At 40.0% G+C, this 24,646-nt stretch overlaps 1 protein-coding gene across 2 annotated transcripts in view; it reads left to right on the top strand.

The window, feature by feature from the left end:
* The window catches only part of adcy8 (adenylate cyclase 8 (brain)), a 90,239-nt gene extending 66,625 nt beyond the window's left edge, over nucleotides 1–23,614 (top strand). For both annotated transcript variants that reach the window (XM_066687446.1, XM_066687438.1), the window contains 5 exons: nucleotides 7,856–8,014; nucleotides 11,757–11,903; nucleotides 21,595–21,687; nucleotides 22,222–22,336; nucleotides 22,995–23,614. In XM_066687446.1, the coding sequence (XP_066543543.1) occupies nucleotides 7,856–8,014; nucleotides 11,757–11,903; nucleotides 21,595–21,687; nucleotides 22,222–22,336; nucleotides 22,995–23,482 (1,002 nt within the window). In that variant the 3' untranslated portion in view covers nucleotides 23,483–23,614. The remainder of the gene's footprint in view (nucleotides 1–7,855; nucleotides 8,015–11,756; nucleotides 11,904–21,594; nucleotides 21,688–22,221; nucleotides 22,337–22,994) is intronic.
* Nucleotides 23,615–24,646: the final 1,032 nt, after the last annotated feature.

Raw genomic sequence — 24,646 nt, 5'->3', positions numbered from 1 at the left:
ATAACACTGATAATCTCGTTAGTGGGTGGGATATATTAGGCAGGAAGTGAACATTTTGTCCTCAAAGTTGATGTGTTAGAAGCAGGAAAAATGGGCAAGCATAAGGATCTGAGCGACTTTGACAAGGGCCAGATTGTGATGGCTAGACGACTGGGTCAGAGCATCTCCAAAACTGCAGCTCTTATATATATATATATATATATATATATATATATATATATATATATACACTCACCTAAAGGATTATTAGGAACACCTGTTCAATTTCTCATTAATGCAATTATCTAACCAACCAATCACATGGCAGTTGCTTCAATGCATTTAGGGGTGTGGTCCTGGTCAAGACAATCTCCTGAACTCCAAACTGAATGTCTGAATGGGAAAGAAAGGTGATTGAAGCAATTTTGAGCGTGGCATGGTTGTTGGTGCCAGACGGGCGGGTCTGAGTATTTCACAATCTGCTCAGTTACTGGGATTTTCACGCACAACCATTTCTAGGGTTTACAAAGAATGGTGTGAAAGGGGAAAAACATCCAGTATGCGGCAGTCCTGTGGGCGAAAATGCCTTGTTGATGCTAGAGGTCAGAGGAGAATGGGCCGACTGATTCAAGCTGATAGAAGAGCAACTTTGACTGAAATAACCACTCGTTACAACCGAGGTATGCAGCAAAGCATTTGTGAAGCCACAACACGTAGAACCTTGAGGCGGATGGGCTACAACAGCAGAAGACCCCACCGGGTACCACTCATCTCCACTACAAATAGGAAAAAGAGGCTACAATTTGCACAAGCTCACCAAAATTGGACAGTTCAAGACTGGAAAAATGTTGCCTGGTCTGATGAGTCTCGATTTCTGTTGAGACATTCAGATGGTAGAGTCAGAATTTGGCGTAAACAGAATGAGAACATGGATCCATCATGCCTTGTTACCACTGTGCAGGCTGGTGGTGGTGGTGTAATGGTGTGGGGGATGTTTTCTTGGCACACTTTAGGCCCCTTAGTGCCAATTGGGCATCATTTAAATGCCACGGCCTACCTGAGCATTGTTTCTGACAATGTCCATCCCTTTATGACCTCCATGTACCCATCCTCTGATGGCTACTTCCAGCAGGATAATGCACCATGTCACAAAGGTCGAATCATTTCAAATTGGTTTCTTGAACATGACAATGAGTTCACTGTACTAAACTAGCCCCCACAGTCACCAGATCTCAACCCAATAGAGCATCTTTGGGATGTGGTGGAACGGGAGCTTCGTGCCCTGGATGTGCATCCCACAAATCTCCATCAACTGCAAGATGCTATCCTATCAATATGGGCCAACATTTGTAAAGAATGCTTTCAGCACCTTGTTGAATCAATGCCACGTAGAATTAAGGCAGTTCTGAAGGCGAAAGGGGGTCAAACACAGTATTAGTATGGTGTTCCTAATAATCCTTTAGGTGAGTGTATATATATATATATAGTCAAACGGCTGGGGGTTAGGACGTGTTGACACGGGGTCAAGGTTAGTGCACAGACAAACCAGGAAGCCACAGATGGGTTGAAAAACTGAGTGTTCCGTTATTTTATTAACGGCAGTTGGTTTGCGAGACAGGGTCTTGTAAAGAATAAAAAAAAAAAGGAAAAAAAAAAAAAACTATACTCCGTGCTCGGGTCTGGCTAACCTCTTTCTGGGCGTCGGCCTTAACTAGCTCCGGACCTCTGAGAGGCTTACCGGGTTAGGAAACAAAAGAAACAAAACAAATAGGAAGAAGGAAGGCTCTTGGTCTTTGGCCCGTTCAGGTTCAGGTTCAGGTTCAGGTTCAGGTTCAGGTTCAGGTTCCTTATTTCCAACTACCTCCTTTCCTCACTGTTGTACTCCCTGTCAAACAAAGGAAACCCATCCCCTTATGTAGGAAGTTGAGTTAGGTTAACGAGCACCAGGTGTGGTGGACTCCAATCACCTGCACCTGCTGTGGGGCTGGGATCTTCTCCATGTAGGGACGCAGTACCTCAAACTGCCGGTAGATGGTGCCATTTCCACCTATAGTACCTCCCATCTAAGATCATTCCCCTTACAGCCTTACACACCCTCCCTTCCAGCTCTGAGGTGGGGCCGGGAGCAATGGAAGCCCAGAGAGTGTGGACCCTCGATAGGGCGTCTGCATTCCCGTGTCTGGAACCGGACCTGTGGATGACAGTAAACTTAAAAGGCTGTAAGCTCAGGAACCATCTCGTCACTCAGGCATTTTTCTCCTCATTTTGTGCCATCCATGTAAGTGGAGCATGGTCAGTAACCAAGGTGAACTGTCGGCCCAGGAGGTAATACTTCAGGGTCTCGAGTGCCCATTTAATAGCCAGGCACTCCTTTTCCACAGTGGAGTACTTCTGCTCTCTGGGTAGGAGTTTCCTGCTAAGGTAGAGAACCGGGTGTTCCTCACCTTCCGTGGTTTGTGAAAGGATGGCGCCCAAACCCGTTTCGGAGGCATCCGTGTGTACGAGCATGGGTGCGTTGAAGTCAGGGGTCACCAGGATCGGTTGGGAACACAGCACTTTCTTCAGTTCCTTGAAAGCCCCGTCGGCAGCCGTGGTCCACTGCACCATCTGCGGTTGTTTGTTCCTTGTCATTTCTGTGAGAGGAGTCGCTATCGTAGCGAAATTGGGTATAAAACGGCGATAGTAACTGACTAACCCCAGAAATGCTCTCACCTGTTTCTTATTCACAGGTCTGGGCCAGTCTTTAATTGCTGCCACTTTCTTCTCCTGAGGCTTAATCAGGCCCCGACCGATTGTGAACCCCAGATAGTCTGCCTCGTTGAATGCCAATTTGCATTTGGCTGGGTTGGCCGTCAGTCCAGCTCTCCTAAGGGAATTAAACACAACTTGTACCTTTGGCAAGTGCGTTTCCCAATCCTCACTGTGGATGACAACGTCGTCGAGGTAGGCGGCGGCATACCGATGGTGGTCCCTCAGAACTCGGTCCATTAAACGCTGGAACGTTGCAGGTGCGCCATGAAGTCCGAAGGGCAGCATGCGGTACTGGAAGAGACCGTCCGGGGTTGAGAAAGCAGTCTTCTCTCTGGCAGCGGGAGTGAGTGGGCCAATACCCCTTGGTCAAGTCCAGGGTGGTGATGAACCGTGCCTTCCCCAACCGGTCGATAAGCTCGTCAACCCTAGGCATGGGATACGCATCGAAGTCAGAGATCTCATTCAACTTCCGAAAGTCAGAAGCGGATGGAACCGTCAGGCTTGGGAACGAGTACGATCGGGCTCGACCAGGCACTGTGGGACTCTTCTATGACTCTCATATCCAGCGTCTTCTGCACTTCGCTCCTGATGGCCTCTCGTCTGCCGGTAGATGGTGCCATTTCCACCTATAGTACCACCCATCCAAGATCATTCCCCTTACAGCCTTACAATATATATATTGTAACGGGTTGGGGGGCCCGTCACAAGAAAGGGCTGTATGTAGGCGGGGTCTGATCTTGAAACACACAGTAGGGAGGCAGGCAGAGTGTACAAAACAGGCTTGCTGTCGTTTTATTGCTTCCCTTAATGGCAGGCACAGTGTCAAAAAGCAAAACAAAACCTAGCTCTGTCCGAGCATTAACTAAACGTCAACAATCCCCAACTACAAAACAAACACTAACAATAACAGTAAATGCCCGGGTCGGTAGAGCATAAAGCATAAAGGGATAAGGCAGGTTCGTAGTCACAGTCCGTAATAGAAGTTCGTTACCGGTGGGGGGTTGTCAGATAGTCCGGGGTTCAAGAGGGAGAATGGTCCAGGTCCAGAAAAAGGCTCATAAACCAGTGAATCTGTCAACTGTGAGCTTTACCCTTTTTTCTCCTGCTCTTCCACGCTCACGCTCACGCTCACGCTCACGCTCACGCTCACGCTCACGCTCACGCTCACGCTCACGCTTCTCTCCGTTGTCTTCTCGCCCTGCTGTGCACCCCAGCCAAGCATGCACACACTGGTTCGCTTCCTTCTTCCTTTTATAGGGGAAGTGGTGGGCGGGGCTATGGCCATCAGGAGCCCTGCTGGCTTCTGGGGTTTGGAGTCCTAGAAGAGATGTTTTATAGTCTCCTCCACTGAAAGACCCGCCCTGACCCCAGCCTTGCCTCTCACACTGCCACAATATATATACTCTTACAGTATACTCTTACAGGGGCAAAATCACTGTGTGCAAAGCAGGTACATACCTACCCCAAAATACTTAAAGCTGTTATTGCACAATCATTGATCTTGAGTTTCAGTGTTTTAAATAAAATATCAAATAGAATTAAATTTCAATGTACCATTTGTAATTCAGTAATATGAGAGAATTTGTCAGACGTTAGAATACTTTTGCAAGGCACTGTATATATATTTATCTTTCAGCTGGACAATGATCCCAAGCACCAAGGCCAAAGCAACATTGGAGTTGCTCAAGAACAAAATGGTGAATGTCCTACAGTGGACAAAACCACATAATTTGAAAATTGCGGTCCAGAGGCGTCATACAAATATTAATGTGTGTGTGAATGTCACACATCAATATTTATAGTATATGTATATATATATATATATATATATATATATACGCTGGATGTCAAAATTGGCTCATTACCTGCCTGGAAATCTTAAAAAGACTTTAAAAGAAGAATAAGAATATGAAAGACCAAAAAAAGACAGACACGTTATCATTTCAGAAAGGAGATTTACACGATCATCATGAAATTAACAGATTGTTAGTCGGTTTTATTTTGGTTTTAATTTGGTGTTATTTATCTCCACAGTTCAGAGATCCAGATGGTAGAGACTCTTCTGTAAACAAGAATATGAGACAAAGCATGTAGGGAACATGAAAGGAGCACTTCCATCTGTGAAAGCTGTGCTCATGTCGGTAGTGTTTGAACCAAGGGAGCATGATGGGATGTGAAATACCACCATATTGAAAATCAAGCCATTTATCCTAGCTTTAAGACTTAAGATCAAAGCCAGCACAGGAGTTTGAGTGAGCTTCAGTATGGGAGTTCCTGGATAGGGTGCCACTAGTGAAAGTTTCTCTCTGTTCAAGCAGGTTTTGGATAACATCCAAAGCCCCCATTTTGTGTTGGCATCTAGGAGTTATGTGAATCTCACGACACATCACGACACATCTGCAAAGCAAGTCTAGAGAAGCAACCACTACCAGTTTAACATTTAACAAGAATATAAACAAATCATCGAACAGAATACACCACTGGAAACAGACAGCTCAGCAACATGGAGAGGTTTATTGTGACACCTGTAAAAATCAATCCTGTATCCATTCTGCTTTCAAAATTACTGCTTAAGAATTGTGTGGTGCTTCTAATTGCAATTCCACTTTAACTTCAGTAAACACAGGACCCAATGTAAAATTAGCTTTGAATGAAATACTGAAACCCTAGTAATTAAAGAAAAGACATATCATTAATTTAATGCTGATGTACCCTTAACCTTTTTCAGTTTTATAATTGGAAAATGAGAACTTTAATTAAAACCTTACTTTAGCTTCAAAGATTGGAATGAGTTTGTTTTTAAGTATTATGCAATCGACACTTCTGTAATCTTTCAATTGTGTCTGAAGCAATTCATGACATTCTTCTTATTCTTTATTATTATTTTAAATGTCCAAGTGCTAAAAACACATAAGTAATCAGGAGCATGAGAGAATAATTAATTAAGGGAGTACATAAAAGGAATAATGATAAGCTGACCAGGAGATTAGGTTGCAAGTCTTCTGGCACTGGAAGAATGGTGTGGTCTGCAGGGAGTGTAAGGAGATATCTGTTGGTAGCTAAGTGCCGCCTGATCATGGGAAGCTAGTGGAGGAAGTGGAGTAGTAGCATGTGCAAATGGAGGCAGAGGGAACACCAGCCAAGCAGCCAAGTTCTGGAAGAACAGCAGTGGACCTCTAACACATGAAGGCAGGCCAGCCAGGAGGGAGTGACAGTAATCCAGGTGGGAGAGAACCAGGGTCTGGATGAGGAGCTGAGTGAAATAGTTTGTGAAGAACTGTTGGATTCTCCATATGTTGCTTAGGAAGAATTGGAAAGTGCATGTCAGAGTAGAAATGTGCTGGGAGCAGAATGATAGGGGGAGAGTGTGATAGATTCCAGGGGAATTGAAATTGAGAGATCAGAAGAGGGTGAAGAGGAGGAAGGAAAAATCTGATTTGGAAAGGTTTAAGCTTGCAATGATGTGATCCAGTAGGAGATTGCAAAGAGACAGGACCAGATGTGAGAGGGGATTTGAGGGTCAAATGAGGGAAAAGACAGGAAGAACAGGACATCATCTGCATAGAAGTGGTAGGAGAACCCATAAGATGTGATGAGGAGACCCAGAGAGTAGTTGTAGAGAGAGAACAGCTCCTCACATACACTTGTTAAGATAGTTTGAGGTGTGGACAAAGAACCACACCATGTCACCTCACAGGTGCGGCCACTGAGTTTGGAGGAGAATCAGGCAAGAGCAGTGCCAGAGAGTCCAAGGTTGGCAATGTATTATAATTAAATGTCAACATTAAAAGCAATATGTTTTCTTTGTTAATGTTACAATCTATAAATTATGGAAAAAACAAACAAAAACAAAATCAAAATCATAACATATTTAACTCTTAAAAATTGAATACTTTGTTTTTATGACCTCAGTACCTAATTAAATGAAAGACCATTTTTATGGCATAATTAACTCATATTAACAATTCATGACAACTGAAGAGAATATCATGGGAAAATGAGACATGGGTAATGTATTGTTTTATTTTCTGAGCCATAAGGGCATTTTGTAATGTTTAGCACATTTAAATGATTTTATTGTGGGTATTCAAATGTGTAAATGTTAGCTTGAAAAGGCATAGGCGATGACTTTGACAACATAAATCTGAAGTATTAGACATTGTGCTACCTGTATTCAATACGAGAAATCGAAAACTCTGGAGTTATACAGAAACAGAATAATGAGTACCACTGTACATGAATTGGCCCGATTCATGTATGAATACCACAGAAGTGACTCATGAATACCTCCCACACTTCCTCTGAGCTCTGATGTTGATCAGATGGATATACCCTAACTTTAGACCTAGACCAACGCTAAACCTTTGATCTACACACAATTTGCAAATAACAATTACAATTTTACCTTATTGGGGTTTGATGTGACAATAAATTATACCATGATAGGTTACAAGTTTGTTATTTGCTATTTATGGGTAGGTCAAATATTTGATTTGGTCTAGCCCCTTGTCTGTATCCCCTTGTACCTGTTGTAGTCATAGACATCAGTGAAGTGAAGAATATTCTATAAAAAAAACTCTAAAATATCTACAATGATACTTTAGACACATCATTTGGTTAGAATCATACATAACTATTAGTGATGTTTAATGAACTCATAAAAAATTAAGTTTATTTTGTTTTTTTTATATTTAAGTTTCCTGTTTTTATGAGTCAAATGTCATAATTTAGCTTTTCTTCCTATGTATCCACAATTTGCTTCTGTAGTAAATGTTAAAGAGGATTAAAGTGGGCAGATTGGAAATGTACAGTAGGCTAAAGAAAGATTATTTTAATTTATTAAAGTCATAGTGAAATCTCTGTGGTAAAAGTAATGAACCCAGTAGAACTACAGAAAGCCATTCACTACAAAATTAAATAATTATTCATCTGAAAAAACACTTACATGGGAAATTAAATTTTTACTTTGTCATCCAAAAATAGAATGGAATTTAAATATTATTATGCCAATAAACATCAGTGGTTTTCTACAACACAGAATTCTAATCTTGTTTCTTAGCCCCTACTTTAAACTATTATGTAACTCTTGTTTTATTTGTTTTGAATCATGTTTTTTCTCATGTAGTTGGAATACACAGCCCGCCTGGACTTCCTGTGGCGCGTTCAAGCAAAAGAGGAGATCAATGAGATGAAGGAGCTGAGGGAACACAACGAGAACATGCTGAGGAACATCCTGCCAAGCCATGTTGCCCGACACTTCCTGGAGAAAGACAGAGATAACGAGGTTTGTTTGTATTCAAGACAGTATTTACAGAATGGTATGATTGGATTCCTATGTAAGCACTATATTATTACGTAGCCAGACTCCAGACCCACCCTATAGGGGGAAGTGTGTAAAATCCACCAGCCATCTGCCTGTCCCAGCTCCCAGCACTACCTGTCCACCTAGGAGGTCGTCAGTATAGCATATTCATTCTGAACATCTCTTGATTGTTTCACCCCATCAGCAGACACTTGTTGTAACATGAGATGCACTGGGACATGTGAAATATTGTCTGAGATCACCCTAATGGTGTTTTAATTAATTTCAAATGCTAAATTAGCACTTCCCTCTGCTTTTTAATAGATGCAGGACAGGATAACAGGACCCCCCCCCCCCCCCCGGATTGAATACCTCCATTCTTATTATGTTGCTTCCATGCAAGTTTTAATTTGCACACTTGAGAAGCATTGCAATTAGTTGTCACTTTATGTAAAAACATATAATTCCTTATATGTTTTCACATAAAGTGACAACTAATTGCAATGCTTCTTAAGTGCTTCTAAAACTTGCATAATAATGGAATGCTTTTGGATGCATAAACAGGTAGAGCTGATGATCAGATCTTCTTGTCAGATGATTTCTCTGTGCATATATTCCAGTCAGTGAGAAAGGGAACTGTTAATGGTTTCTACTCTCTCTCTCTCTCTCTCTCTCTCTCTCTCTCTCTCTCTCTCTCTCTCTCTCTATCTATCTCTGTCACTGACTCTCTATTCAATTTGGTAGTATTAATATGGGTTGTTTTCACCACAGCATTTCAGCACACTTTTCCTCATTCTGTGTCTCCTGTGTCTGCTTCTTCCCTGTACAAACACCACACAAACTTGTGTAGTCCTTTTCAGTAACAGATATGGTTTAGGTTAATGTGTGTAAAGTTTGCAGGGTAGCACTGTTTTTATTTATTTATTTGCTGCAGCAAAAAAGATTCAGCCATTTGTGTCTCCTGTTGGGTGGAATTCACACTGATGTGCAGAGTGTGATAAAGAAGGTGGAAGGCCCATAATTTTAGTTTTGCTCTTCCAAAACCTGGCAGAGAACAGAGCAAAGTGAAAGGCTGGGGCACTATGGATGTGATATGAAATCTGTGGCGTGCGTTTTAGATATACGTTTTACTGTGGCAGCTCTTTTGCAACAGAGAGTTACTATTAATAACTAATGTGGGTTTTGAGAATTTGAGAATTTTTCATTAAAATGGAATGTCAGCTGCTGAAGCACAAGTTGAATCTCAGAGGAGCTGGAAGGGTAGAAAAGTGTTCACAAGCTTTGGCACTCCTGGGGCTCTGTTGTTGTGCATTGCCTGACTAGGAAACTACCAGTCTTTAAGAATGCTCCTTGCAGTCTCTAACTGAATGAACATGATGAATAAGAGATGAGAGGAGAGATTGATTAATGCACATTCCTGTTTCCAAATTAACAGGGCTGATTAAAAATGCATGAGTGCCGGCTTCTATTGACGTTAATTATTTGTTTCATTATTAAACAGATATTTATTTTGTCTTGCTTCTTGATGGTTCTTAATTTCCTCGTGGAATGACCCAGTGTGCGCTGCGCTGCGCCATTTGCTCAGAAGGCTTTCGGCCTTCTCCGGTTACAGATGTGCCAGACTACAAAAGGCAAAGGCTTTAAACTGTCTGCATTGCCGAAAATAGTGTTCTAATAAGACATGAACAGTGAACTGTTTATGAAATGGAAAGGATTCCCTGGAGACATTTTATTTTCTATCATAAGGACATCCATTTGGTCAGTGCATTCAGGTGCCTGTCAATCAATTATTTGTTGTCTTTCAAAAGGGAAGGACATTTAAAAGCTCCCAAAGAATATCTGACATCTGGCAAACAATGTCACTTCCATAGGGTGAAAATATATATGTTTTTAATTATTGATTTTATTTTATTATTTACTGTCCAGAATCGATTGTACACCTTTTTGTCACCTACATGTGTCACAAAATTTATTTCAGAATCCCTGTAGACAGTTTAAGTGTTTATTTTTAGTGATGTTTCACTTTCTTCAAAGTTTTATATAAGAAAAAAAACGAAATCTTGGTGAAAAACAACTAAAGACTATGGGCCTGATATTTGTAGGGGTATGCACGTCGCAAATGGCTATCACGCTAAACTGCGCATTATTTGCCATATTCAAAACCCTGTTTTGTGCTGTGCAATCCATTCTGCACCCTTTAAATGTATGCAATGGGGGAGTGGCTGAAATTATGCATGATTCTTGCTATATTTGTAGCTGTGCACTGCGCAAAAATCAGGTTTGCAACGCCCAAAATAACGTGTTGAAAAGGATGATGTTAACTCCATCCACAGCACTATTTCAGGGGACAGCTCCCGGACTGCGACATTCTAGTGCACAGTCAATAATGTGAAGTGTGGGGCTGGCTCTGTTTTATAAATGGTTGTGGGAAGGCTGTCTTTTTTTATATGTGTTTTTTTATATGGTTGTATGTGTGCTGCACCAGAAGTTTTTTGAACAGTAATGCTGCACTGTTCAACAGCAACAGCAACCCCGGCATAGGCGAATATAATGCAGGGTGTACCGGACTCACACAGACACAATTTGCCCCCCTATACGTTCTCCATATGAGCATATGTAACCATGAGTGCATTCACTTATTATAGAGCCATAGAACATATATATATATATATATATATATATATATATATATATATATATATATGTTTGTGTATCTGTTTGAATATCTGGCCCTATAGGCCTAGATATGAATTTCTAAGTCTAAATTAGCTTAAAAATGCACAATGTTGCATTTTTATTAATTTATTTATGTATTTTGGTCAAATGGTTTTGCCAAGTGCACTTTATTTTTTCATTTACAACACTCCTTCACTTCCTGAAGAATAACAAAAGAGTGTTTTCTCTTTGAGCAGCTTAGAAGTAATGGCTACATTTAAGAAGTATTTGCGGTAATGTGCCTTAATCAATGTCAAGGTTCAGACATTCATTTATTTTAACATGATATCCTTAACAATATATATAACAAAGTGTCAGTTTGCTGTGTATATATTTGTACAGGTATAGCTCAGAAGATTTGGTTCAGAACAATTCATGCTTCATTAAAATCCAGGCTTCATAAACATACAAATTTGTTAAATACTAATATAAATGTGCTATTCATTAGAAAATGTGTTAGTTATTCTAACAATAATCAAAATTATTATATATTATAATACTAACTATATTTATTGGAATTTTAATTTTAATCTGCCAAAGTTCCAAGCTCTTGACTAATGCATTTGCTTCATTTTAGATTCTCCCTTAGACATTCACTTCCGGCCTGTCTTGGGCCCAATATAATTATTATTTGTTCCTTTTTATAATTTTCCTCTTTCTGTTTCAGAACTAAAATAATTAAGCTAAACTGATCTACCATTGCACTTTATTCAAGGGGAAGGGGAGTTAGTCTGACTGCAGTTAAGGAGCATTCGCTATGTTTGATTCTTGTCTCACCATGGATTTGACACATTTTGTTTTTAAATTTCTGAACATAACTGAACATTTTTTTAAACAAGCAAGTGTTGTGTTTCACTTCATGTTTTTCCAATTTAAAATTAATATAATCATTTTGTGGTATAAAGAATCTGTGTATAGTCATTCATAGCGGGGTAAACCTGTATGCTTCCCATGCACTGTTGCTAAATGTCCATGTAAACCATTCCTCTCCTCTACCTCTGCTTTGCAGGAGTTGTACTCCCAGTCATATGAGGCCGTGGGAGTGATGTTTGCCTCGATACCAGGCTTTGCTGACTTCTACTCCCAGACCGAGATGAACAACCAGGGAGTGGAGTGCCTTCGTCTCCTCAACGAGATCATCGCTGATTTTGATGAGGTGGGGTTAATGCTTATTTGGAAAGCTAACACCGACTTGTCCATATTGTGAGCAGCAGCCAATGGAGAAATTTCTAGATTTATGTAGATACTTCAAATGTGTAATGTACTTAGAGAGTATTTGCAAATACTTTCTAACCCAAGCCTGGTCCTTAGTCAGGCAAAAGGAAGCAGAGACACCTGTGTGCCAAAACACTGACACTTTGCCATATTGCTGTGGTGGCAGGTAGAGAGGGGATGCATCCCAGTTTAAAACAAAGAAGTTAAAAAGTAGAAAGTGACAGTCAGTCAAGTAATGTAAGTGAGAGGGTCTATTGGAAAGCTTTGATTACAGTTAAATTAAATTATTGGTCATAATATTAACAAAACAGTAATTTTTTACTCAGTGTAGAATTATATGAATGCACCAGGTGTTACTGATATTGTTTGTGTTTGTTTTGTTGTTTGTTTGTTTTCAGAATGCATTGTTTAAATCACAAAAGTTTAATTTACTTGTGTTTTTATTTGTCTAATTGTTGTGGGAAATGGAAGCTATTGGAATGGTGTGCTAGGGGAATGCAAATTCTGGACACAGCCCAGTTTTTAGACGCATCCTCTTACAGTCTACAGTAAATCTCCAGTATTTTCCTTGTTTTTGCATTAATGTCCTTTCCATGTCCAATTATGTGTGTTCTGTGGGATTCTCAGATGTAGATGCTGCTTAGATTATCTTTTGAAATTAAAATGAAAATGAAAACACTTCTGAAAAGATTTCTCAGGGCTCACTGCCAAAGAGTGTACAAAGGAATCGAATTAACATTTCACTGAAAAGCTGAAATGCAGCAACAAGAAACACTTCTCAAATATGAAAGGAGAGGAAGTGAATCAGGGATGTATACTAGTGTCGCACTGACTATGGCTCTTGATTTTCTTTGGTGTTTTTTTCAGCATTGTGTAGCACTTTAATCATTCCCCTTTCTAGAGAACCTGGCAATCAGGTCAGAAAAATCTTTTTCACCTTTTACTACCATGGCAGGTAATATTGTCAACAGAAGATACAATTAAATAACAGAATAACAAAGAGCACACACAACAACAAAAATGGAACTATGGAAAAAAATGAAAAATGGTTGTGCAGATGGTTGTTTTCTGCTTTGGAGATGAGTTACTGTGGTACAGATGTGTTATTTTTCTGAAAGCTCACATTGCAATGCTCAAATGTCTTACTTAAAAACAAATGTTGGGTCTTGCTAACAACATTACAAATCAGATCTGTGTTTCACTGTCCTTAAAATAAAGAAGTGGTGTTCTAAATCAGGAAAGGTTTGTTCGATGCATATTATTATTATTATTATTATTATTATTATTATTATTATTATTATTAATTTTATTTTTTTTATATTTTTTTCTTGGCAGACGCCTTTATCCAGGGCGACTTACAACATACAACATATCCTCACACAGCTAAGATTATAGAAGGCTAAAGGGTGTATTTGATCAGTCTGTTCCTCATTTTTTTAAATGTCTAATCAATCATTTTTTCTGACATAAAAGTGCTTTTAATTACCATTATGTTTGAACATATGCATCCATTTTATAATGAACGTTGATGGCAAATCCTTGACAAACAGAATTATTCACATTACAAAATACAGGGGAACCCTATATATACTGATATCTATGGTAAACAGTGACATTAATCCGGATACAGAAAAATGATTGTGCTTGTTTTCATTTCCGTCAGGAACACTGGAAAATATATGTGCATGACAGATCCACATTTTAAGATAAAATTTAATCATCTGTAGGGACCACTTGAAATGCAGTGCATATGAATACTGTGCTGTGCAAACAAAGGTCTGTAAAATTCATATTTACTATCTATTATTATTTGTCTGTTTGTTGATCTGTCTGACCCCTTTATGAAAATGGCTTATATGTTTCTATTGAATTAAATGTATGTATCTATCTATATTATAATTAATTCTAATACTCATTGCATAATCATATACCTACTAAATGTTGTCTGTTCAAAACCAGGATACAAATGCCAGCTGCCGTGCCAACGACGCAGCCATACTGTGGTAAAAAATGAAATATTCATAATGCTCATGACACAACTGCTTCCGACATGACTTCATACACATTTCTACATTAAGTGTGTTGAAATTAAGAGGATGGTTATTATATGTATTTGTTTTGCAAAGTGCAAATGTAACCACCTAGTGAGCAGGCACCAGAACCTAAAGACAGTTCGATATGATTTGCAAAGGTTTCCAAGTATTGAGGCCTTAAGCAGACAAAAGGTGCTTAGTTAAAATTATTTTATTTCAAAAGATACAATTTGAAAGTTTGCCATAGAAGTTTACACCATAAAAAAGTACTCACCACTGGTTAGGGCATACATTTTGACTAGGGTGCAAAGTAGTAAGTACAAGAAAAACACAAAAAAGTGACAAGGCAAGCCAAAGACTAAAGCTTGGGTACCTAGCAGTAGGGTCACTCTCTCAAGCTGGGCATTGTCAGAGCTGGTTGATTCTTCCCCACTGCTGGACAGGAAAACCTGAGAAACTAAGGAAACACAAGATACAAAAAAACAATAAAATTAATGGTTTCCTTGGGTAAACCAGGGTTAAGTTCCGTTTTTCTTCCATTATTATGTTTCAGGTATAAAACAACATACAGTGCATCTGGAAAGTATTCACAGCACTTCATTTTTTCCACATTTTGTTATGTTACAGCCTTATTCCAAAATTGATTAAATTCATTATTTTCCTCAAAAATCTACAAACAATACCCCATAATGACAACGTGAAGGAAGTTTGTTTGAAATCTTTGCAAATGTATTAAAAATAAAAAACAAACAAAGCCCATGTACATAAGTATTCACTGCCTTTATTCAATACTTTGTTGAAGCACCTTTGGCACCAATTACAGCCTCAAGTCTTTTTGAGGATGATGCTACAAGCTTGGCACTCCTATTTTTGGGCAGTTTCTCCCATTCCTCTTTGCAGGACCTCTCAAGCTCCATCAGGTTGGATGGGGAGTGTCGGTGCACAGCCATTTTCAGATCTCTCCAGAGATGTTCAATCGGGTTCAAGTCTGGGCTCTGGCTGGGCCACTCAAGGACATTCACAGAGTTGTCCTGTAGCCACTCCTTTGTTATCTTGGCTGTGTGCTTAGGGTCGTTGTCCTGTTGGAAGATGAACCTTCGCCCCAGTCTGAGGTCCAGAGCGCTCTGGAGCAGGTTTTCATCAAGGATGTCTCTGTACATTGCTGCATTCATCTTTCTCTCGAACCTGACTAGTCTCCCAGTTCCTGCCGCTGAAAAACATCCCCACAGCATGATGCTGCCACCACCATGTTTCACTGTAGGAATGGTATTGGCCAGGTGATGAGCGGTGCCTGGTTTCCTCCAGACATGAGTTCAATCTTTGTTTCATCAGACCAGAGAATTTTGTTTCTCATGGTCTGAGATTCCTTCAGGTGCCTTTTACTGAGGAGTGGCTTCCGTCTGGCCACTCTACCATACAGGCCTGATTGGTCGAGTGCTGCAGAGATGGTTATTCTTCTGGAAGGTTCTCCTCTCTCCACAGAGACACGCTGGAGCTCTGTCAGAGTGACCATCGGGTTCTTGGTCACCTCCCTGACTAAGGCCCTTCTCCCCCGATCGCTCAGTTTGGCTGGGTGGCCAGCTCTAGGAAGAGTCCTGATGGTTCCATTTTGGAATAAGGCTGTAACATAACAAAAACAAGTTCCCTTTTCAATGTGTGTGTGTCTGTTGAGGTCTGATCCTTCTTTCTCACAGATTGTGTCTGTTCCATCTACCACCAAAGCACAAATCACATTTTCATTTAATTTTCTGTTGGTGGTTATTTGATTCAAATTGTAGATACATTTTGCATTGGGATGTTGAATTCAGACACATAATCTTCTCAAACAAAACAAATTAAAACAATATATGCTATATCTGATTTATCTTTGGTAAAATACATGGTACTCTAGATATTAGTATTTAGACCATTTCCCTGTATTTTGTAATATATATTATTTTGTTTTGCCCAGGATTTGATGTAAACTTTAAACAAGAAATGGATGCACATATTCAAACATAATGGTAATGAAAAGCATTTTTGTTTCAGAAAGAGAGACATTATAAATAAATAATAAATAAATACATTATATGATATCTATTTGTTTATATTCTTATTCTTTATTTACTTTATTTGTATTCATGTGATTATCTATTTATATTTATTGGTATTGTTTTTGAAATGTCCACAACATTTTAATTAGTTTTCTTATTTTAGAGGAATCAAACTAACCTTTTTGTTCACAAACATTCCAACTATTGCCATCAATGTCCAAATTAACATATTGGGGTAGGTGCTGCCACTAAAGAATGCTTTAGTTGGCTTGTTGCTTATGTTAGCTGGTATTCAGTGCTGCTATTAATTCAGAATGAACCAGGGCAAGACAAGTAGCCTAGGCTCACACTAAAATCATTTGACAGGTAATGTGCTAAGGTGCAGAAGGTGCAGAAGTACAACATCTCGACAAAACCTTTTGAATGTCAAACCATAAGCCCTCCGCGGCTGTTAAACTCAGAATGTGATGATTTATGGAGGGAGCTTCCTTCTGCCTAACAAAACCTTAATCTTCTCTTGTCGCTTGTTCGATAAAAAAAATGATTTCCTCGCCCCATGAAAGATAAGAAACAGTGCTTTAAAAAAGGAGGTGGTGATACTTTGCCTTAGATATGCTCTGCTATCTTAGCACATAACCTGTCAAAAGATTTATGTGTAAATCAATTGGCTGTGGGTGGTTCAGCACCATATCACAGCTGGAATGGTGCAGAGCTGATACAGCCTCCATATCCCCTGGGACAAAAAGACATTATATTCAAGGGTATGATCCCTTTCTCCAATGGCAGAACCCAAATAATAACCCCCACAGCTGCATCCCCATCTAAATACAGACTCATTTAACATTTATAGTTTGTGGGTTCTAATAATAGTAAGTAAGTAATCTAAATATCTGTTTAATCCAATATATACACTACTGTGCAAAAGTTTTAGGCAGGTGTGAAAAAATTGTGTAAAGTAAGAATGCTTTCTAAAATAGACATGATAATAGAATAGACAACACTTTGCCTTCAAAACAGCATCAATTCTTCTAGGTACACTTGCACACAGTTTATGAAGGAACTCGGCAGGTAGGTTGGCCCAAATATCTTGGAGAACTTACCACAGTTCTTCTGTGAATTTAGGCAGCCTCAGTTGCTTCTCTCTCTTCATGTAATCCCAGCCAGACTCGATGATGTTGAGATCAGGGCTCTGTGGGGGCCATACCATCACTTCCAGGACTCCTTGTTCTTCTTCACGCTGAAGATAGTTCTTAATGACTTTTGCTGTATGTTTGTGGTCATTGTCACGCTGCAGAATAAATTTGGGGCCAATCAGATGCCTCCCTGATGGTATTGCATGATGGATAAGTATCTACCTATACTTCTCAGCATTGAGGAGACCATTAAGTCTGACCAAATCCCCAACTCCATTTGCAGAAATGCAGCCCAAAACTTGCAAGTAACTTCCACCATGCTTCACTGTTGCCTGCAGACACTCATTCATGTACCGCTCTCCAGCCCTTAGGTGAACAAACTGCCTTCTGCTACAGCCAAATATTTCAAATTTTCAGTCCAGAGCACCTGTTGCCATTTTTCTGCACCCCAGTTCTTGTGTTTTCATGCATAGTTGAGTCGCTTGGCCTTGTTGCCCCGTCGGAGGTATGGCTTTTTGGCCACAAGTCTTCCATGAAGGCCACTTCTGAACAGACTTCACCGGACAGTAGATGGGTGTACCAGGGTCCCACTGTTTTCTGCCAGTTCTGAGCTGATGGCACTGCTGGACATCTTCCGATTGCAAAGGGAAGTAAGCATGAGGCGTCTTTCATCTGCTGCAGTAAGTTTCCTTGGCCGACCACTGCATCTACGGTCCTTAACGTTGCCCGTTTCTTTGTGCTTCTTCAAAAGAGCTTGCACAGCACATCTGGAAACCCCTGTCTGCCTTGAAATTTCTGCCTGGGAGAGACCTTGCTGATGCAGTATAACTACCTTGTGTCTTGTTGCTGTGTTCAGTCTTGCCATGGTGTATGACTTTTGATAGTAAACTGTCTTCAGCAACCTCACCTTGTTAGCTGAGTTTGGCTGTTCCTCACCCAGTTTTATTCCTCCTACACAGCTGTTTCTGTTTCAGTTAATGATTGTGTTTCAACCTAGCTGTTTGGTATAATTGTTTAATCATACACCTGACTATATGCCTACAAAATCCCTGACTTTGTGCAAGTGTACCTAGAAGAATTGATGCTGTTTTGAAGGCAAAGGGTGGTCACACCAAATATGGATTTGATTTAGATTTTTCTTCTGTTCACTCACTTTGCATTTTGTTAATTGATAAATATAATCTATTAACATGTCTATTTTTGAAAGCATTCTTACTTTACAGCATTTTTTCACACCTGCCTAAAACTTTTGCACTTTTGCAACTTTTGATATACACTCACCTAAAGGATTATTAGGAACGCCATACTAATACTGTGTTTGACCCCCTTTCGCCTTCAGAACTGCCTTAATTCTACGTGGCATTGATTCAACAAGGTGCTGAAAGCATTCTTTAGAAATGTTGGCCCATATTGATAGGATAGCATCTTGCAGTTGATGGAGATTTGTGGGATGCACATCCAGGGCACGAAGCTCCCGTTCCACCACATCCCAAAGATGCTCTATTGGGTTGAGATCTGGTGACTGTGGGGGCCAGTTTAGTACAGTGAACTCATTGTCATGTTCAAGAAACCAATTTGAAATGATTCGACCTTTGTGACATGGTGCATTATCCTGCTGGAAGTAGCCATCAGAGGATGGGTACATGGTGGTCATAAAGGGATGAACATGGTCAGAAACAATGCTCAGGTAGGCCGTGGCATTTAAACGATGCCCAATTGGCATTAAGGGGCCTAAAGTGTGCCAAGAAAACATCCCCCACACCATTACACCACCACCACCAGCCTGCACAGTGGTAACAAGGCATGATGGATCCATGTTCTCATTCTGTTTACACCAAATTCTGACTCTACCATCTGAATGTCTCAACATAAATCGAGACTCATCAGACCAGGCAACATTTTTCCAGTCTTCAACTGTCCAATTTTGGTGAGCTTGTGCAAATTGTAGCCTCTTTTTCCTATTTGTAGTGGAGATGAGTGGTACCCGGTGGGGTCTTCTGCTGTTGTAGCCCATCCGCCTCAAGGTTGTACATGTTGTGGCTTCACAAATGCTTTGCTGCATACCTCGGTTGTAACGAGTGGTTATTTCAGTCAAAGTTGCTCTTCTATCAGCTTGAATCAGTCGGCCCATTCTCCTCTGACCTCTAGCATCAACAAGGCATTTTCGCCCACAGGACTGCCGCATACTGGATGTTTTTCCCTTTACACACCATTCTTTGTAAACCCTAGAAATGGTTGTGCGTGAAAATCCCAGTAACTGAGCAGATTGTGAAATACTCAGACCGGCCCGTCTGGCACCAACAACCATGCCACGCTCAAAATTGCTTAAATCACCTTTCTTTCCCATTCAGACATTCAGTTTGGAGTTCAGGAGATTGTCTTGACCAGGACCACACCCCTAAATGCATTGAAGCAACTGCCATGTGATTGGTTGGTTAGATAATTGCATTAATGAGAAATTGAACAGGTGTTCCTAATAATCCTTTAGGTGAGTGTATATATATATATATATATATATATATATATATATATATATTTTTTTTTTTTTTTTTTTTAAGTTTGGAAAAACAAAACAAAAGGCTTGGAATTCATAGTATCTCCAAGCAATTGATACAATCTTGTCAAGTCTGAAACATGAAGACATTCTTAAATTAACATCTGTTTGAGAGTTCTGGAAAGCTCAAGCAAAATTTAGATGACTGGTTCACAACCCTGGACCCGAAGGAATGCTGTATCTAGTAGCTTTCGTTTCAAGTTTGTTCTTTTTGGAACCCTTAATTGATGCAATGAGTGTCTTATTTCCACTTTGTCAATGTTTTCAGCTCAGGTGGAGATACAATATCGATAAATCATGACAACTGAGCAGGATTCCAGCAGAGGGTCGACCAGGAACAGAGTTGGGCAAACACTTTCCTAGATCAAATCAAATTACAAATTACAAACTTGTATTCTACTTTTTTTCGTATGATTATTATTAATAGTAGAATGCAATGTCTCTGGAAATCATATAAATCGTGATAGGGTACAAGCTTGTAGTTTGTGATTTGGCAAGCAGGTCAAAGTTTTGATTTGGTCTAGAGCTTATGTCTGTAAACCTAATAATTTGAGACTCTGGATCATAACCGGCTCAGTCGCCACATTCCGCCTTAATGGGATGGTGCATTTAGTCCCATGACTAAATCATAGGAACAGCAGTGTATGTCCTGTTTAGATTAAAAACAGTTCAATGATAAACAGGGAATGTCTCCACCCAAAATTTAAAAAAAAATACTGTGCAACTTCCAAGCTAGTTACCTAAGCAAAAACTATTTATGTAATTACAGTATAACAATTATTACTCTTAAACTGATTAGTTGCTGAATCTGGTAAACAGTCAATCATTTATTTAGGATTCAGGCCTTTGTCCATTATAGCATACGTACAGATGGGTTCAAATTCATGGAAAAACCTGAATAAATAAGTGGAGGAACATAACGAATGCAGATGCTTCCAAACAGGTATACTGCATGATACAATTAAGCAATTAACATCCTATCATGCTCTGTGGCATGTATACAAATGCAGAGCAGACCCAGTTGACCTTGATGTTGGATCAAGATGGCAAGAGGAAAGGATCTAAGTGACTTTGAAAGAGGGGGCATTATTGGGGCACGAAAGGCAGGAGCTTCAGTCACAAAGACGCTCAACTGGCTAGTGTTCTCGACAAGTGGGCGAGTGCATGTGTGGTAACACCAAGGGAATGGTACAGGCCTTGACCCCTACAGTGATTGGATCCGTTCTGTTATGCTGTGGGGGGCATTTTCCTGGCATGGTTTGGGTCCATTTGTCCCCTTAGTAGATGGAAGAGTCACTGTAAATCATTACAAAGTTATTCTGAGTGATCATCTTTATCCTATGGTGAAACATTTCTATCCTGATGGGAGTGGTTTCTTCCAGGATGACAGTGCCCCCATCCACAGGCCACAAGAGGTCAATGGTTTGAGTATGAAAATTATGTGAATCATATGCTATGGCCTTCGCAGTCACCAGATCTCAACCCAATTGAACACCTATGGTAGATTTTGGACCGACGCGTTAGACAGTGCTCTTCACCACCATCATCAAAACACCAAATGAGGGAATATCTTTTGGAAGAATGGTGTTCCATCCCTCCAGTACAGTTCCAGAGACTCGTAGAATCTATGCCAAGGTGCATTGAAGCTGATCTGGTGTCTCATGGTGGCCCAACACTGAAACACTTTGTTGGTTTTACATCTGTAGATTGCACAAGTCTCTGGTGTACCTTCCTCTCACTTGAAGTCATGTTTTTTAAGGTGAAATTAGTGGATTCCATCCACAGCAATCTATCTGGGATAGTAGAATTTCAGTTGCAGTGTCTTCTTCAAAAGACTAAACTGATCGTGACCTCCCCTGGTCTGTTTTTTCCTCCTTAGTTGCTTGGTGAGGATCGATTCCAAGACATTGAGAAAATAAAAACTATTGGGAGCACCTATATGACTGTGTCGGGACTATCCCCTGAAAAACAGGTAACAGAGACACTACCTGTCTTCTACAGATAACAACAGGAATTTTCTCATTTCTTTCCAGATTCTGTAACCAACCTTGTGTGTGCTGTTAGATGGTAGTAATATATTTTTTGAAAGTTTGGATCCACAATACATATGAAATCTTCTGTAATTTTGATTGAAAAAAAAACAGAAGTTCTGATTCTCTGCTTGTTAAAGGATTGCTGCAACTGTCAAGTATTCCTGCAATTTATAGTCATGTGTGCCTCTATGTGGGGTAGTCTTTGTTGCTGTAGTCAAACAGGGAGACATACAACAGTTTTTTTTTTTTTTCAAAAGTTGATTTGAACATAAAAAAACTAAATTTTAAAAGATTTGATGTGGGTGAGGGAGAAATTATACAAGATTTTACAGAGGAGATCACAAACATTTCTCCCTCCCTATTAAATAACTGTAATAGTTTTATTTGAATTAGTATTTCACAATTGTCTTTTTTCTGGTAGATACAGTAAGAATATGAATCAGCGAAAATATAATTCTTCCTTTCTTTCTCAGCAATGTGAGGACAAATGGGGCCATCTCTGCGCACTGGCAGACTTTACTATAGCCCTGAATGAGAGCATCCAAGAGATCAACAAGCACTCCTTCAACAATTTTGAGCTGAGGATAGGTAGGCTTCTTCCTAGCTGTGACAGAATCGCCAATGTGCAGCAGCTAAGTAATAATTTGCTAAATAATAAAAGAGTGATAAAAGCTAAAACATGCACGCCTGTGTCAACACCAGACTTTTAATTTTAAAAACAGGTTTGTATTTACACTATCATCGTCAGGAGGTTACATACAGACTTCCTTCCTTGTTGCTTTCTAGTAGACCTTTCTAAACATGGTTGTCTGGTTTCCTCAGGTATTGCCCGAAATGTATCCACAAATTATCCATAAATGAGTTCACATATAAAATAAATTAGTATTTAGGTGGATAGACAAATTACAAACAAAAGTGGTAAATTTTTACTTTTAAAACTGACAGATAAAAACTGTCAGCATTAACGTGAAATGAACATTAAGAGTAGTATTTATTTTGGATATGTAGAATAGGATCCCAGGTTAACATATGGGGAGTAGTCTTCTGCTTGCGAGGTTGGAGTTGTTTGAACTGCAGTGAGTTAACAATTGTGAATCTAAAGGCCTGATTCCAATCGAATCTCCCCCCCCCCCACTAGAACCAAACTACAAATAATAGTGATTATAATTACAATTTGAATTAAGTTGCAACTGGCCAAAACACAAACCCTCACCCCTCTCCCTTTCTCCTCTTTCCTTTGTCCCAGGAATAGCCCACGGCTCCGTTGTGGCCGGGGTCATCGGTGCCAAGAAGCCACAGTATGACATCTGGGGCAAGACGGTGAATCTGGCGAGCCGCATGGACAGCACGGGCATCAGTGGCAAAATCCAAGTGCCTGAAGAAACCTACCTTATCCTGAAGGAGCGTGGCTTTGCCTTCGAGTACCGTGGCGAGATTTACGTCAAGGGCATAAGCGAACAGGAGGGAAAAATCAAAACCTACTTCCTGGTGGGTAGAGTGCAGCCGAACCCACTGATCCTGCAGCCCAGGAAACTCACAGGCCAGTACTCGCTGGCAGCTGTGGTCCTGGGTCTGGTCCAGTCTCTGAACAGGCAGAAGCAGAAGCAGATCCTTAACGACAATAACAATTCGGGAATCATGAAGGGACACTACAACAGGAGGACTTTGCTCACTTCTGGAGGCCCTGAAACTGTCACCCAGGTGGAGGCTGTGGACAAAACTGAATTGCCATAAATATAAATAGTTTTTGGTTTGGCTTTGTCTTTTGTTTAGTTTTTTTGTGTCAATGTCTTCTTTCTTTTTGTATTTCTTTTATATATAAAAATGATAAAACAAAACAAATAAAGGGGTTTAATTTTTTTATAACTGTTTTATTGTGCCCTGCTGGTATTCACCTGTTTGTGCTGTTCAGCTCTATGGGTTCCTTATATCATTCATAAGATTGTACACCATATAATTTTGCTAGAATCAGGTAAACCTGGAGGAGGGGAAGTCAGATCAGTTTTACAGAAAGATTGAAGCATTTATAAGCAGGATATTTCATTTTCTCTAACAGATACAACTACATATTCCAATGAAGCATACATGAACAGTAAATTACTGATCTGCAAGCAATACATACCAGTATACTAGTAATGCATTGTTAAATAAGGGTTGAGTTATGGGCCAACAGTAAGGAATATATCATCATGTAGGAATCAGTTCAGCCTAGGTCCAAAATACAAGTATCTCCAGTATTTACGTAATGATTGAAGAACAGCTAGGCCTATGCTGGTGTCAGAGGGGTACCAAGGGCTGGTAATCACAGCACCCACAGCAAAACAAAATCACTGCTGTAATCCCAGAAAGTAATAATAGGGGCCATTTGTCACTGAGCCCAATGACTATGGGTGCCAGCTCTGGATAGGTTACAGGATTTGTTACACCACTTTGCAGGCTGAATGCCCACATGGGAAACTTTCCTCAGTTACAGTCAAAACACCCTTTAAGAAAAGTGATGAGGAACCCTAGCCCAGGAGGGGCTGCATTATTTTCTGGCTTCTGTTCTGCCTCAGCTTTAAATTACTTCCTTGTACCATTCATTTGTTAAATTGAACCAAGCAAGCATTGTTTCCAGGCTGTGAACAGAGCAGGTGGGGATGTGAAGAGATGTACAACAGTGGCAGGACTGACTGCAGCTCTGCAAGATTAAGGTTCCTCACCAGTGCTTTAGGTAAAAGTCCTTTTCCCCACATTGGTAGAATCAGGCCTGTCCTGAATATATTAATGATTGAATGATTGAAATTATACTCTTCTCACTTGAAAAATGTAGTGGCACCACACTGTTGTCTGAGATGTCTTCATCCCTCAGACTTCCTTGTAAAATCTTCAAAGGAAGAGGGACATCTGTGTTTTTTG

This window comes from Amia ocellicauda, chromosome 2, assembly GCF_036373705.1.
Source record: "Amia ocellicauda isolate fAmiCal2 chromosome 2, fAmiCal2.hap1, whole genome shotgun sequence".
In the NCBI taxonomy this organism is placed as follows: domain Eukaryota; kingdom Metazoa; phylum Chordata; class Actinopteri; order Amiiformes; family Amiidae; genus Amia; species Amia ocellicauda.
Note: the sequence above shows the minus strand (reverse complement) of the source record. Positions and strands in the feature narration are given on the sequence as shown.